The following is a 16,725-nucleotide window of genomic DNA, read 5'->3' on the forward strand; positions in this document are numbered from 1 at the left end:
TATTTTAGGATTCTTGGGTCTGCAGATTGCCTGGTGTCATAGAAGCACACCCTGTTGTGAGCAGGTACATCTCCAGGACTTCTAGGAGAGCAAAGGAAATCTTAATTTGTGGGCACTTTCCACCAAGAATAAAAGTGAAATTCTAATACTGTTGAAATAAAGGAGCCAGAAAAATCAATGGATCAGGAATAATGCTTTATACCATTTTGTAATGCAAATTTGCCATTTTTTCCCCATTCTTGTTACTATTGTTTCCTAATCAGACCTAAGACCCTGGTGTAGGAGGGATCTAAAATTTGCTTCTAACCAATGGAACATGGGGAAGAGGAAGGATGTACATAACTCCATTACCTAAGATTACAAAGTCTACCCTGCTTTTCCCTTGTCTTGGGAAAGCCTATGTGGCAAAGAGCTGAGAATAGCCTCCCACCATCCCATTGATAACTTAGGCAAGGAAGCAGATCCTTCCCCAGGCAAGCCTCAGATGAGACTGTAGCCCAGGTAACACCTCCACTGCACCAATTAACCCATGCCCAGACCACCTGCCCATAAAAGCTGTAAGATCATAAGTGTGCAGTTTTAATCTGCTAATAGTATCATGCAATGATAGATAATACAGATTTTGAGGTATTTTTATTTTAAAATATTTCATTATAAAAGTAACAAAGTAAAAGCTAAAATATTGAGGAAAGATAAAGTTTTCCATTCATTGCTCTGCCATCCTACTATAACCAGTTAGTAATTCCATCCACTTTGTCACATTCTAACATGTACTTGGTGAGTTACTTGCAGCCAGGATTACATAATTTTAATGAGTACATAATATACCTTTCATAGATCTGTTTATTGACTATTTACCTTGACCAGGGGATGACAAAGTACAGCCTCACATTTGACTCCTGCTCTAAACTTCAAGTGATTCATAATTTGAGTTACAAAACAATACTGTTTGGAAAGTTTTTGTGCATATTATTTTCATACTTGGATATTAACAAAAGAGGAATAACTGGGTCTAATTAACAAAGATATTTTTAATGCTGAAACTGTCCCTCACTCTCTTATAATATTCAAGCTATGATATAATAAGGATGTAGGTGACTGGATGGAAAGGAAGGCCTGGCATTCTCGTAGGTAAGCACTTCTCTGGTCCCTATTAATGCCAACATGTGGATTTACACTCTCGACAAACATATTTTCAATTCTGATTTAAAGTCAACTCAAGAGGGAAATAACAGTAAGTGCAACAGAAAAACAAAACCACTCAAATAAATCTTTTACTTTATACAAAAGATGGAAAAGCAGGCAGAAATAAACTCTCCATATTTCACAATGTACATGAAGTGCCAGCTCAAGCTAGCTACAGAGGTCAGAAGGCGCTGGGAGAGCAGAGTAAGGGAAGAGGTGGTGTTTCAATGACGAGCCAGCAGCAGCAGCTGAGTGTGGGTGACAAAGAGGTACAGCAGTTCCACCCCTCTGAACACATCCTCAGCATAAATATGAGTACAACTGTAACTAAACTGTCTCTAATAAGAGTTCTAGAGCAACAACTCTATGGTTTTAAGCAATACAAAACATTTTATCTGAAAAACTTTTATTCTTCAGAAAGAAAACTTATGGAATGAGAAGAGCTAAATCAACTCTGACTATCTCCGAGATAAAAGATAAAGCAGTTAAATGGGTCTCAAATTCAATCTTTTATGAATAAAGTGTTGAGAAGTACAGATGTCATCTTCTAAGGGTAATATTCTGCAATATAAACAAAAAAAGTTCAAAATGCAACTTTTTCTGAGTCATGTAATTAAATGCAAAATTAGAAAGCTATTTAACGTAATTATCCCATTATGCCAACAAAGTATGAAAGAAATAATTTACAAAACATTCATTTTATTAAAATGTCCCTGTCAAAATGTTAATGAATTTAATATCTCCTAAAGAAGTGTTCTTTTAGTTAGAACTACTAATAGCAGTAATAATCCTTATTACCTACTCATAAAGATTATGTTAAAAAATTCAATAAAATGTAACTAATTTCTCAACTTCCTTTAACATCACATCTCAGTTACTCACTAATTAAATGCATACCTCCATGAAATACTCTGGGAAACTATGAAATTCTCCACAGAGGTGGGGAGTCAAACAATTTTTGCAAAAATAATAAGGAAGACATTACTCTGTACAAAAGAGTTTTCTGAAATATGAAAATGTAACTTTTTTTCTTGAATATTTCTATGGCAAAAGAAGCAATCGTTCCATGAATGACTTAATTCACATTTTAAAATTTTGTCATGATTTTCCTTTTTCAGTTTATTGTAAATTATCTAAAAACTGACCTGAGGGTCTGGCAGCATAAACCCATCAGTGAGTTTATAATAGACTATTGTAGAATCAGACTCCACAATGGCCAGAGTGAAAGACATCGGTAAATCCGGATTCCCTCGTAGTTTCTGAGACGCCTTCAAGATGTCCCTTATCCTGAAAATAAAGACATGATATACTTAGGAGTTACAATCACTCAGCTGAAGATAAGACTGAATACTGTGAAATCTTGGGAAGAGGCAGGTGATTATATTTACAATGCTGAGGAAATGTCTGAAGGCCGAAAATAAGTATCTCAGCTCCTCTCACACAGGAAGTCCTGCACGTAAGTGCTATCTGTGACTGAGTCCTTTTCAAAAGCATTCCCCTTTCTGTCCTTATCAACTGTATTCTGTCCTTATCAACCTACTAAGGGGGCTAACACTGTCCTGTGTATATAAATTGACTAATGGCCACAGGTGTTATTTTTTTCAATTATCCAACATGGTGTTATATAGTGGAACAATTGGTATTCAGGTATATGATTCTAAAAAATAGACTGTAATACACTGTACCCCCATGTTTTTATATGGTGTTTATGATTACTATCTTTCAATGGTTATGTAAAAATCTGCTGATTCCTGCTTCACCTAGTCATTTTCCTATTGTTATAAAGTTATTTTGGTTTAATTTGGGAGGCAGAGAAGAGTGATCCTAATAAACTGTCATGGTCTTCTTTGTACACATGACTGTTTCTTTTTTAATATTTCTGGTTTGCCCAAGTATCAGAATTATTAGATCTGAGTAGAGATACTTTTGTGGTTCTCTGTATGTATTCTGACACTTAAAGAAAATTAAGAGAAAAATATACAAAGAAATAAAATTAAAAAAAATTTTTTTTGGTAATGTTAGTATTTTTGTGTGCTTGCTGTGGAAAATAAACAAACAAAATCTAATATAAAGGTTCTCAAAGGATTATTAGCCTTTGAACACATATTAAAAATCCTTATTACCTACTCATAAAGATTATGTTCAAAAATTCAGTAAAATGTAACTAACTTCCCAAGGAGCTTTCTTAAACAGGCAAATAAAAAATGGTCAGCTGGTTTTTTAATTAAGCCAACCAATTTTCTAGAAATTGGAAAAAGATTTGCTAGTATATTACTATTCTACAACTGAATATATATTCTGATTCCAATTACACATATGTTAAATATACTTGATATTATACTGAAGGTCTCTGATGATTTGTTTTTCTACTGATATGGTTGGATTTATGTCTGTCATTTAGATTCTTGTATCAATCTGTTTTGTTCCTTTGATCTTCTTTTACCATGTTCTTTTGTATTAAATTGATACTTTCTAGAGCACTATTTTCTTATTTGTTTTTACTATAGTTTCTAAGTCTCTCAGTGGTGTCTCTAGAGGTTACCATGGAATCTTATCACAATTTACCTCAGATTAATACTAACCTACTAAAATACAGAAACTGCTCCACTATACCTTTATTCCTTTTACATCTTTGTGCTATTATTGTTGTATATTATATGTATGATATAAACTCATAAATACAATGTTATAACTATTTACATAAAACCTTCAGTCTTTTGTTTCAGTGCTGGGGATTGAACACAGGGCCTCGCTCATGCTAGGCAAGTGCTACACCACTAAGCTATATCCCCCATCCCTAATCTTAAGTTTTTAAAAAGTTAATAGGAAAAAAGAAAATATATTAAGGTCTTTTATATTAACATATTTGACATTCTGGCATTCTTCATTTCTTTACTCTCTGATGTCATTTCCTTGTTCCATATAGCTCCATTTCCTCCCTCAAGCTTTATGTTAAAATTGTCATATATATTACTTGTTAATATGCTATAAACCTTGTCAGCTGACAAAGTGCAAAGGCAATTTAATGGGGAATATCTTTTCAACAAATGGTGCTATAAAATGAAGATGGTCTACCTTTAAGTCTACATAACACAACGAAGTGGCATATATAAAAAGGTTTTACAAGCCATCAAGTAGTCATTGAATACAAATATTATTATACAGTAACAATACCAGTTTTATTACCTTACAAATTGAGACAAAATGTTTGTATACACCACCCTCTCCATGGTTACTGCTAAAAACAAATACTAACTCAAATATACTAAGGTACACTGTGCCCTTAGTGCAAATATAGAAAATGTTCTGTTACAGATAGCTGATCCCAGAAACTGACTTAGTCCTTAAAATATAATATCCCACCATGTTGAACTACATGACAGAGATCGAGATTCCTACAAGCAGTTTACTTCAGAGAGATTCATACAAAGAAACCGCAGACATTAATCAGATACTTCATTACTCGGCACTAATGGGAAGTGACACTTGATAAAATAGCATTCCTTATATCATCAATGCAAATCTCAGTGTAATTAAATATTTTGCTTCTTCAAAAGTGGCAAACCAATATCTAAATTAATAGTCACAGGAAAAGATTAATTTTTATATAGTGCCCACCTTGAATTAATTTTTTTCTAAAATGATAAGAACACTACAAATTGATTATAATTTTAATTTATCTTAATTTTCTGTTGTATATATCCCAGTTAGTTCTCAATATGCAATATACATAAAACCACTGCAGTGCCATAAGTTAAAAATTAGTTTCTCTAAACATCCCTAACTGGCAAATGAGAATAAGATGACACAAGAATGAAAAGAAACCTACCGAAATAATTTTTACACATTTTCTCTTCTTCAAAATATGATACAGTTTAAAGCAAAGGGAGTGTGTGTTTAAGGTCAACTGTGTGAAAATTCTAGCCCTTAAATTGAAATTTAGGATAGAAATTTCCATCTCATTCACTATTATTCTTTCATTCTCAATTGATACTTGTTTTCAGAGTTCTTTGAATATAAACAGCAAAACATTTTCAGAAATATTCAAAACACCCATGTGGGAAAGCTGAAGGCTTGAAAATTAGCTCAGAGTTGTAAAGGGGGTTTTGTTTTCAGAGTTGAGGGAAATCACTGTCAAAAATGAAATGGAAGTTCCCATCTCTGAGCTCTTATTATCCTATGTGGTAGTCTGTATTTTGGGAAAACTACCAATGAATCTTCACAGTAATATCAGAATAAAATAGTTTTTCTGACTCTGTTACCTAAAGCACACTTGGAAAGTCTTACCAAGCTCCTAATCTATTTTTATTATACATACCCACTGAAGACCTTTCTTGTTTGTTTCTATTATGAGATACTGCATAAATCCATAAAAGTATTTACTTTGTCTTTAAGTCAGCAGACGGTGTTTTCTCGATTTATTAACAACAATAACAACAAAGAGTTTTGAAGTTCTACTTAAAAACTCACACATACTTGTAAAGATGCTAAGAATGGTGAAGCATCACCAGAATGTTAAAACTCAATTTCAAAAAAACTCATGGGAAAAGTCCCATCTAAAGAAAAAGATCTATAAAATCATGGCTGTTGATTAACAGCAACAAAATTTGTTGTTCACAGATTTTTCCCTCTCATAACTGTTCACTGGCAAGCTCTACAAATTAAAGAAAATAAGGTGATTCTAAAGCTTATTATAACTAACTTGACAAGAAACCTGAAGTAAATACACAGTTAATGCTATTCAGCTCATGTCCTTAGCCCAAGTTATTTAAATATTTTCCATGAATCTTAACATTTTTTTTTTTTTTGTTTTTAGGTTGTTGTTGTTTTTGTTTGTTTGTTTTTTTGTTTTTTTTGGTAATGATCCTAAAATAGAGACTAAGTTATCTCTGGAGATTTAGAGTGAGGACAAGAAGTTGAAGAAAACATTACTTTTAGCTATAAATCTTGTTGAAATAGAGTGCAGAATGGGTTAAAATTAGTATTCATTGCAATGCACAGAACATAGTGTTTCCTTCTGTCCTCAATGTGGCCAAACTGGTGTGTGCTGCAGTCTTATCAATAAAAGGTACTAACCCCTTGATATGCCTCAGGATGTAATGGGATGATACATATAATGCAACTCTGAAATACAATGCAAAATTAACTTGATGCCAGAGGCACCAAGAAGCCATATTCACCCACTAGCCAGTCCTAAAGGAAAGTTCCACAGATAACAGAACACCTCCTCAGGAATCAGGCCAATCCCTTCCTAGAAAAAAAAAAAATCAAAGCAGTTGAAATCTCAAGAGGATTTACTGAACAATCAAGTGCCTATGTGGCTATTCCCTCAGTGGGAAGTTATTCTGCTAAAATAAATTAGAAGATCCCCCACACCCCCCTTTTTTTTGAAGGGAGGAGAAAAAGATGCTGTGTCAGTTGAAAGAAGCTGCCAGACTCGGAGGTTTCACCAGCAAGCAACAGAATTCCAACAGACGTAGGGTGAGGACACATACATCCCGATGTGAAGAAAGCCAAATGACAGCAGGAACTTCACTAGTTATTAGATCTGAGGCATCAGATAAAACAGCGGTCATTAAATAAATTATAACAAGGACTATGCTTTCAAAGGGGAATATTTTTCAGTTACAGGGAAATAATAATGGAGCATCCTTCAGTAAAATGTGTGGCATCTTAGGATTAAATTGCATAACTAAAGATATCTCTGGTTATGTTCCAAAGAAGTAACTCAGCGCTTGTAACCCTTTATTCCACCATTAACACAGTTCTTTCTCCCCAAACCAGGGAAAAATTAGATACAAAAGGGTGGGTGAATATAGATGAGGAAGAATTTAGCTAAATTCTTCACTAAAAGGAAAGGACAGCATTGGCAGACTGCCTCTTCAGATTTGTGATTGTTCTCTGTCCTCCGATGCACATTATAGTTACAGTGTAAAGTGTGGGAAATAGTGATAAATCCTGCAAGTAAATGGATTTTCCAGACAGTCTAAATTTTGGAAACTCTTGGAAGGATGCTTATAATATATACTTTGTTCTTTGGGCATTTTAGTAAGTCTCTGCTGCAGATATTTAGTCATTCAACAAATACTTACTTAGCACCTGGTATCAGATACCAGGCTAGGCACTGAGGATACAGTAATGTTCAAAACAAAGTCCCTGCATACTGCTTGGTGAAATAAGCCAACCCGAAAGGGCTACATTTTATATGATTACACCTGTTTAACTTTCTGAAAAAGGAGAAACTATAGAGAAAGTAAAAAGTTCAACAGTTGTTGCGAGAGGAGGCTGGGAATGGGCAGAGGAGATGAACAGCCGAAGCACAGGGGATTTTTTAGGACACTGAAGTTATTGTGTATGCAATGGTGCACACATGACATTAGGTGTTTTTCAAAAGCCATAGGATTGCATAATAAAAAGAATGAACTCCAGGGGGATGGGGTTGTGACTCAGTGGTAGAGCACTTGCCTAGCATGGGTGAGGAACTGGGTTCAATCCCCAGCACCACATAAAAATAAACAAATAAAATAAAGGTATTGTGTCCACCTACAATCATAAAAAAAAAAGATGAACTACAAACTATGCACTTTAGTTAATGTGTCAATTAATGTGATTAATTATAACAAATGTACCATATTAATGCAAGATATCAACAGAGGAAACACTATCTGGACCAGGGCTTATAGGAAAATCCTCATATTTAATCACATTTTGTGTAAATCTGGAATTGTTCGAGAAAAATAAATTACACACACATGCATGCACACACTCTAAGACTTTTGCTTGAGCTTCAGAATGAACAGAGTTGTCATTTAAAGACCTGGGGAAAACTGCAAAAGGAGCAAATGTAAGGGCAAATCAAGACTTCTTTTTGGATATGCTGATTTGAGATGCCGTTTACACTGCAGTGGAAACAGCAAGTAGGCTTTAAATAGGAGTCTGAAATTCATAGGGGAGGCTGAAGTGGAGATTAAAATTTGGGAGTCATCAGTATTTTGAAATACTGATAAAATACAAAGAAAATCCAAAACTGTGAAAACAAATGAGGCTACTTAGGGAGTGAGTATAATTCTTTATGGCTTGGAAGACTGAGCCATAGAGTACTTAACCAGCAAACAAAAACGTTCTGAAGAAGTGAAGAAATGGCAAGTGACGGAGTTACTTAACCTCCTCAAATCCCTGAGTGATACTCTTGCATTAACAGTTGGTTATTCTCTATATCCTAACAGATGTATAATTGATATCCATCACAGAAAATAGAAACAAGCATTACAATTCCTAATATCTTACTCAAATTTTTACCTTCTTTGTTTCAGGAGTGTTTCCTTGTAGTAGCAAAACTCTGCATCTAATTTTCTCTTACTTTTGAATGAATAGGTTTTCCAATTCCTTAATTCTTACTAGGTTGCTTCTCCAAATATGGCTTCTCAGAAGTAGGGTTATTTTAAAAATATTCTTTCTCTCTCTTTCCCTCTTCTCCTCCCCTCCTCTATCATTCCCATCTCTCACTTCACATACTTTCTCTCTCACAGACATCACGCTGCTTTGCAAACATACATGCACAATCCAGGGCTTTCTCACCAGCTGCTGGCAATTCCTCCATCTGCCACTACTCATGCCCAGTCATAATGAACTATTTGCAATTTGCAGGCTTTCTCAGCCCTCAGAACTTTGCCCAGAAGGTATTACTTCTGCCAGGAATCCATCCCTCTTCTGTATTATATGTTTGTGCATAATTAAACAACTTCTCCTCTAGCAAGTCTTCCCAGACTCACCCAAATACCATACCACTAGTAGAGGTGCTGTCTTCTACCTCTGCAGCTCTCCTCAGTGCCTTGGACGTAGCTCTCATTACATTTATCCCCTGGACATAAATGTCTATCCATCTTGGCTCTAGACTGTCATAATCTCATGGGCAAGATCTGGGATATTTTGTACTCTTGAACCCAGGTATCTAATAAATAAATGAGTAACTTAGAAAAATAATAGGACAATCTACAATTTACCATTTATCCCCTCCCCAAACCAAAACACGCTTCTTTTTTGCCACTAATCTACAATTATATTCATATTCATTTATGAATATATGTTAAGGCTTAAATTAAAAGTGTAAGCATGGACATTTAGATCATTTTTACTAAGGGTATATCATTTTAGAATAAGAACAATAAATAAAATTTTAATTTTCCCCACATAGTTCAGGGTTTATAATACTGATTCTTTTCCTTCTTCCCATAAAATACTAATGCAATAGATTTAAAAAAATAATTGGTCAATTTATATTATCTAGGTGACTACATGATATATTACTGGGATAATGTAAACGGCTAATAAAATATTTTCAAAAGTAATCATGTCCTTGAAAGAAAAATTACTATTGACAGGTCTTTAAAAATTATATTAGGAGAAATGAATTCTGTCAAAACAGAAGGAACAGTTCACTTAACTCAATGTAGGAAGAAAAAGGAGTGCATTCCTTCGAAAACAACACTGTGGCAAGTAGGTATGATCCAAAAATCAAGCATCAGATTAAGAAAATCAGAGGCTAGGAATCCTAACTTTGACTGCAGGACTCATTGAATTGTTTTCATTTCTCCTTAGGAATAACTTTAACTGAACAAAAATTTTGTCCAAAAGAGTAAATGGCAAAATTTCTTAGACCTTTACTTTATGACAGCTGAACTAGCAGATGAGCAATTTAGTGCATGGAATTTGAAGTGTTTTCATAATTTCTAGAGTAACATTCAGACTTGAAAGAGATGCCAAGAAAGAACATACTGTAGGATTGTTTGTCCTCACTAGGGAAATATTTTATAATTAAGTTGTAGTTAACTACACAAATGACAGAGTTTGGTCAGGTTTTACAAACAATAGATTCTAAAGCTTGGGAATACCAAAAAAGGAGATGATGATCAAGCATTATATGCTCTTTGTAAATAATATGAAACTACCTCCAGCAAACTGCCAACTCCTCTGGCTCTCTGGTTTTATATTTTTCCAGTTTCCCCATTTTTATGGTGTTTTGGGGGGACTAGGGATTGAACCCAGGAACACATTACTACTGAACCACATCCCTAACACTTTTTTTTTGGACACAATACCTTTATTTTATTTATTTATTTTTACGTGGTGCTGAGGATCACATACTAGGCAAGTGCTCTGCCACTGAGCTACAGCCCCAGCTCCCCCAGCTTCTCTATTAATAAAAATATGAGTTAAGTTTCTCAGGAATGCAGAGCATTAAAAAAAAAACCCAAAACAATCCATGTTCAAGCAGTTAAGCAGCAAAGCCTAAATAGTATTTTATAACTGGGTATTGTGTAGTATATGGCAAGTAATTTGTTTCTAATAATAAATATCAAAGTTGGCAAATTACTTCTTTATTTATTTTATTTTTTTTGGAGGGGTTGTACCAGAGATTGAACTTAGGGCCACATTCCCAGCCCTATTTTGTATTTTATTTAAGACAGGGTCTCATTGAGTTGCTGAGGCTGGCTTTGAACTCACAATCCTTCTGTCTCAGCCTCCCAAGCTGCTGGGATTATATCACTGCACCCAGCAGCAAGTTACTTCTTAATATAAAATTAATATTCCTGAAATCAATGTAATCCATTCAAATTCTAACAGGCTTTCTTGACTGACAGTCAAAAGGGGAAGGTAGCATTAAAGGGTCCTGAGAACAATATATACTAGCCAAACCCCACTTTATCATAAGAGATGAGATTACTTTTATGATGAAGGAAAGAGCTATGCCAGTACATGGAAGGGGCTCTGGGATGGCTGGATAAGTTCTTGCTCCTCACTTGATCATAGTTACAATGGTTAGAGTATCTGCTTTATGATAACTCTTTAATCCATATATTTGTATTGTGTGATTTTCTGAATCTGGTTTTATTTTACAATAAAATATTTTTTAAATGCCAATAAAGTAGGAAGAACTCTAATAGCTAAGAAACAGCTTTTTATATGTAAAATTATGATAAAACAAATGGCTTGTATACCTTGGATGAAATATGACTATATTCAAATTAAGAAGTTTTTCATTAATATACACCCCCAAAACAATGAAGGATGTAGTTAAAAACTGGAAAACTCAGCCAACAAAAGATACTGTCAAGAATGTTTAAAGAACTCGTACAAATTAATGAGAAAACTACAAACAATCCAATAGGCAAAGAATATGCACAGACATTTAAGAGAGGAAATAACTATATCAAGAAATGTTCAATATTACTAGTAAACAGAAAAATGCAAATTAAGACATTCAGATAACCCATTCAACTGGCAAAAACTTATGTGACAATACCAAATGCTGAAGACAATAAGATTCCAAAGGATTTTGTTTACATTGGTAAAAAGTAATGAGGCAACCACTTTGGAAGTAGTTAGCAATTATCTCCTAAAGATGAACATCAGTAGCACTCTATCATCAGAAGAGCAGATGTAAAAACTGTAGTACAATAACACAATGGAAAGTTATCTAGTAGGCCAACAAAATGCACAATGGATTAATTTTAGAAACACAGTATTAAGTGTGTAAGATGAGCCTCAAAAAATTACATACTTATTTATAAAATTAAAAACATCTAGGGCTGGGGTTGTGGCTCAGAGCCAGAGCACTTGCCTAGTATGCGTGAGGCACTGGGTTTGATGCTCAGCACCATACAAATAAAATAAAGATATTGTGTCCACCTATAACTAAAAAATAAACATTAAAAAAAATCTAAAAAAAAAAAAAAAAAACCTCCTTATTAAACATAGGATTCAGGATAACTTATCTTAGGTCAGTAGAAGTAGGAAAGAAGAGATCCATAAGATCTAATGTCAGTCATTGTGAAGAATACAGCTTTTTTTGGTTGACTGGTTTGGAGATTCTTGTTACAGTATCAGTAACTAATTAAGTAAATAAATAAAAAACAATCAAGAACTAATAATGAGAGTATATCATGAAATAAATATATATGTAATTCAGTTCTGTGCAGCTAAGATTTTTTTATAAAGGTCCCACCAGCTTTCTTTGATTTCAACTTGCATGTTGATCACACTCTTCACCAACTCCTATGGTAAGTATGATTTGTATCATATGATGCATCTTACATATCTCTTGTTTTCTGCAAAGGTCTTGCCTCCTTACCAAGAATATAAATATTTCCCACTTCCTTTGATTTCTGTTAAAATAAGACCAAAACCACCTGCTCACCTTTGATGGCTGAGGGAAGCAGAGATGGGTGTAGGCAACACAGTCTGTAACCCTTCCCCTTCTATCTCAGTACCAACCAGGCAGATGAGCTGAAGTTCAGGTAATCCCACACAATTTACTTCATACCAACTTTTACCTGAAAGAATATCATTGAATGCACAACAATGTTTGTCAAAAACAAAAGATGAAAATTCCAAACTTCTACCTAATCCTCAGCTGAGTATATAATACTACCTCTCTCTCTATTTTCCACTCTTTTCTGTTACCTAGTTATTCCCAGTGAAAATGAATAAACCATTACAAAGTTAATTGGCAAAATTCATAGCAATCAATCATGGGGCTGAGGTTGTGGCTCAGTGGTAAAGCGCTTGCCTCAAGTGTGCGAGGCACTGGGTTCGATTCTCAGTACCACATATAAATAAAAAATAAAGGTCCATCAACAACTAAAATAACTAAAATAAAATTTTAAAAAGTTCACAGCAATCATAAATGATATATTATTATATGTCAACAATGCTATATCCCAAACCAACTCCCCAAGCCCCCACCACAACTCCAATAACCAAGAAATATAAACAAACAACTTACTCTCCATGAGGTCCAGGTAAACCAAGAATGCTATATAAACTTGAGAGGCATCTCCAATATTTAATTCCATCATTTCTAAATACTGAAAATCAAAATATAATTGTCAAATAGAGAAGGAAGAATCTCTTAATATTTTCTTTCATATTTTCTTTCAATCAAAACATATTCACAACACACACACACACACTCTTATATAACTGTCTTCTAGATTTAGTGGACATTAAAAGGCAATATAATATCTGATCTATCTAAAGAATCTGTAATTGTTAGATTACACATATACATACGGTATCCTCTCCAGTATTCACAAGAGATTGGTTTCAGGACCTTCCCCTACGACCTAACCTCACAGATTCTAAAATTCAAGATGCTCAAGTCCTTTATATAAAATGTATATAACTGATGCACATCCTCCTGTATACTTTAAATTAGATTACTTATAATATATAATACCATGTAAATACCATGTAAATAGTTGTTATACTTTATTGTTTAGGTAATAATGATAAGATAAAAAGTCTGTACATGTTCACTACAGATGCATTTTTTTTTTCCAAATACTTCCACTCTGAGGTTGGTTGAATCTGAGGATGCAGACAAAAATATGGAAGGTTGACTCTACTTAAAACTCTTAGGCAAATAACAATATATGAGTGATTAAAACCATGTGAGTAGAATTTAAAAAAAAAAAAAACATGGTAGAGGAGCTATACTCCGGGATTGGTTGGTGAATATTTCATGATATAAATGGGACACAAGTTAAGTCCTAGGGGACACGTATAATTTTAGTAGACAGAGAAACAGAGATAGTATGGGAGATCACCACACATATTCAAGAAAGAAATCTGCCTGAGTAGAGAAAACTTCAATAGGATTTTTGTTGGGACATGTTAGTGGAGACTCTGTTTCCCTGGCTTCTTATTTGCATGTGGAAAGAATCTGCGAGAACACCACTCCTAGCCTCTCCACCCTTTCTCTCTCAAGAGTAGGGAATTATCTAATTACTGAATTTTAAAGAAGCAAAATTCTGCTTCTTTCAGAATTGCTAGTGGGCAAAATAACATTTTTTAGGGACTTAACTCTGAAGGAGAAGCTGGAAATTATCAATACACATTAAGGACCAGGTATATAAGCAGACTAATGTAAGGTAAGACAAAAGCAGACTCCACATGCAGGCATATGTGAAGTTACCTTCTCCCATCTGCTTCATGATAAATATACAGGTATAGGAGAAGAAGGGTGTTGAGCTGTCTGCCCCAAACATCAAATGTGTTTGAAAGTGACACTGAAAATGTGATTTGGGGAGAGGTTGCAAGATCTTTGTGGCCAAGCCAAAAGTGTGAATTTTATCCATTAAACAAACACTGAGGATTTCTAAGAAGGAGAATAATATAATAAAAGGAGTGTTTGCCCAAGGATGATGAACCTGATAACATTTTACTGGATTCACTGAAGTCATTTTATTAAGTAATTTTCAAACTGAATTTTTTAAAAGGCAGAACTGTAAAGACACTCATTATTACTTTTTTTTTTTAATCAGTTTACTCCTTCAAGAAGAAAAATCAAAAGAAAGATTTGATGATCAGGGTCTGTATAGTTATTAGCTTCAAAGAGAAAAAAATCCGCAAATATGAAAATTGTCTGAAAGCAACATCAAATCCAGATTTAAAAAAAAAACTCTATTACATTAAATACTTATATAGTCCTTTCTACATGTCAATGCTTTACAAAAAATTACTAACACTACGAGGTAAGTACCAATATGCCAGCTTTTTAGGTAAAGAAACTGAGGCATAATGAAATTAAGCAAAGAAACTTTGACATAATAAGATCAAGCAACTCAGACCAAGGTGGGGACAGAACTAAGATTCCCACTGAGGGGGTCTGCATTTGAGTTCATGCTCCTAACCACTATGCTGCTCTCCTTGCTATTGTTTTTCTTTTTATGGCACTGAGCAACATTTCCATGTTATTGTTTCTTTCCTGGGAGGCTGAAAAGAGAGAGAGGCAGAAGACAAATTCGGGCAAGATAAAAAAAAAAAAAAAAATCACTCTTTTCAGACTTCTATCTTCAAAATTTTCCTTTTCTTGACTGTTTCCAGACAATTATCTGTGAATTACAGCTTTCAAACAGAAGACAGCCAGCCTACTGTACCAGTTCAGTCCCTAAGATTCCTACAAAATTCACATATCCATTCACTGTCTATTCAGGAATTGGGACAATACTGGTATAAGGCAGCAATTCCCCAAGCAGAAGCAAGATAGGTGCTATCTTTATCTTCATTGCTGCTAATCAAGAGTGAGTAGCTCCGCCTTGAGCAAGAACTTCCTCAAAGTTTTCCATGTAATCTAAAAAATTGGGAATTGGCAGCTGTGCGGAATCAGGGTGCACACCCCGGGTCCGAGGCTAAGTGTAACCGTGACTGCCTAAACGTTATCACTGTGGGTCCTAGATCTCATCCACGGCCCGCACACCGACTTGCACGGTCCCTGGGAACCAGCTAAGCCATGAAAGACGCTCTCTCTGGATAGCAAAACGTTCAAGAGTGGAGTGCTTATGAGGGTCTCCAGACTGGGAGGGGAGGGGTCCCATATATGGTCCAGTTTAAGAGTGGCTTGGTGCGGGGGTGGGGTTGCTGGGAGAGGTGTCAGCCAGGGTTCTACTCATTTAAACAACAAACGATCCTTCGCGCGGCTGGTGCGCTTTGGTCCCGCTCGCTAGGCCAGCCGGCCTACTAGAACTCGAGCGCTGCCCGAGAGTTCCGCCTGCCTCAGGGACCGGAACTGGCGCCCTGCTCCTCTAGCGCCTCCTAACCTTCGGGTGGGTGCTCATCCAGGCGTCCGCCGGAGTCCACTTGTGAGCGCCGCCGCCATCGCGAACGCCGCCCGAGTCCAGACCACTACAGCCCGGGGTCGGCTCAGAATCGCCACTCTCCTCCATGCCCGCCCGCGAGGCGCTCCCGTGGTGCACCACGACCCGGGCCCGACCAGAAGCAGGGGGGCGCGCGTCAGGGTTCCGCCTCCCACCCACCTCCCCCAGCGCCTGCTCAGAGGGATCAGACGCCGGAAAGTTGGGTCGGTCACTCCCTCTGACCAGGTAGCTAGCACCTGCGCGATCGCACTTTAGTTTGGCTCTAGTCTATTCGAATCTGGGCTACCGTAGCGTGAAGGAGGTTCGAGAGTACCCTGAGCCCAGAAGCCCTTAACCCTCCTTCAGCCTGTGCACTTTGTAGCTCTCTTGAAAAAGTGGGGGACACTTAAATCCTCTTTGAGTTCTCCTTTGGGGGGGCGGGGCGGGTGCTCATTCAATGTCCTTGTCATAGACATGTAAGCAGAACCGCAAGTTTAGGGCAGACATACCTTTCCAGGTAAGTAGCACAGTTGTTTATGGATGGTCAGAAGTCAGCATAAGCACGTGACCTGGAGGCCGTGGCCGAGCAGTTTCGACCAGCAGAGAGGACATTGTAAACATCTTTATGGATTTACCGAATGAAATAGGGGCACCTTTGGAGGCTCCTGTTACGTTTTGGCGGGATCACTCTAATGTGTTGAAAATGGACTGTAGCAGGCAAGAACAGAAGTAAGGGAGTAGTTAGGAGGTCATCACATTAACCAGGACAAGAAAGGATCAACAAAAAGTCCCCGGCAGGATAGAACTTCTACTTCCAAACATGATAGACTAAGAAGCTGCTGCTGAAACTGACACATAAGGATTTTAATGTGACTCTTGTAAGTACCCTCAATGAAGTAAAACA

The 16,725-nt window shown here is 36.1% G+C and overlaps 1 protein-coding gene across 1 annotated transcript; it reads right to left on the reverse strand.

The window, feature by feature from the left end:
• Positions 1–616: 616 nt before the first annotated feature.
• Tsen15 (tRNA splicing endonuclease subunit 15) lies at positions 617–15,935 on the reverse strand. The gene is made up of 5 exons (XM_076831749.1): positions 15,786–15,935; positions 12,971–13,052; positions 12,383–12,518; positions 2,331–2,472; positions 617–1,746 (listed from the first exon to the last, which is right to left on the reverse strand). Exons 1-5 carry the CDS (start codon positions 15,909–15,911, stop codon positions 1,726–1,728), a joined length of 507 nt encoding a protein of 168 aa, XP_076687864.1. The 5' UTR covers positions 15,912–15,935; the 3' UTR covers positions 617–1,725.
• Positions 15,936–16,725: the final 790 nt, after the last annotated feature.

The sequence above is a fragment of the Callospermophilus lateralis genome, chromosome 13 (assembly GCF_048772815.1).
Source record: "Callospermophilus lateralis isolate mCalLat2 chromosome 13, mCalLat2.hap1, whole genome shotgun sequence".
In the NCBI taxonomy this organism is placed as follows: Eukaryota; Metazoa; Chordata; class Mammalia; order Rodentia; family Sciuridae; genus Callospermophilus; species Callospermophilus lateralis.

Excerpts from the sequence above, each read along its gene's own strand:
- Tsen15 (XM_076831749.1), bottom strand. The coding sequence starts at position 15,911 with ATGGAGGAGAGTGGCGATTCTGAGCCGACCCCGGGCTGTAGTGGTCTG. Across the intron at positions 12,519-12,970 it reads TTACCTGGACCTCATGGAGA|GTAAAAGTTGGTATGAAGTA; the intron begins GTAAGTTGTTTG and ends ATATTCTTTCAG. Across the intron at positions 1,747-2,330 it reads TTATGCTGCCAGACCCTCAG|AATATTACCCTTAGAAGATG; the intron begins GTCAGTTTTTAG and ends TTTATATTGCAG.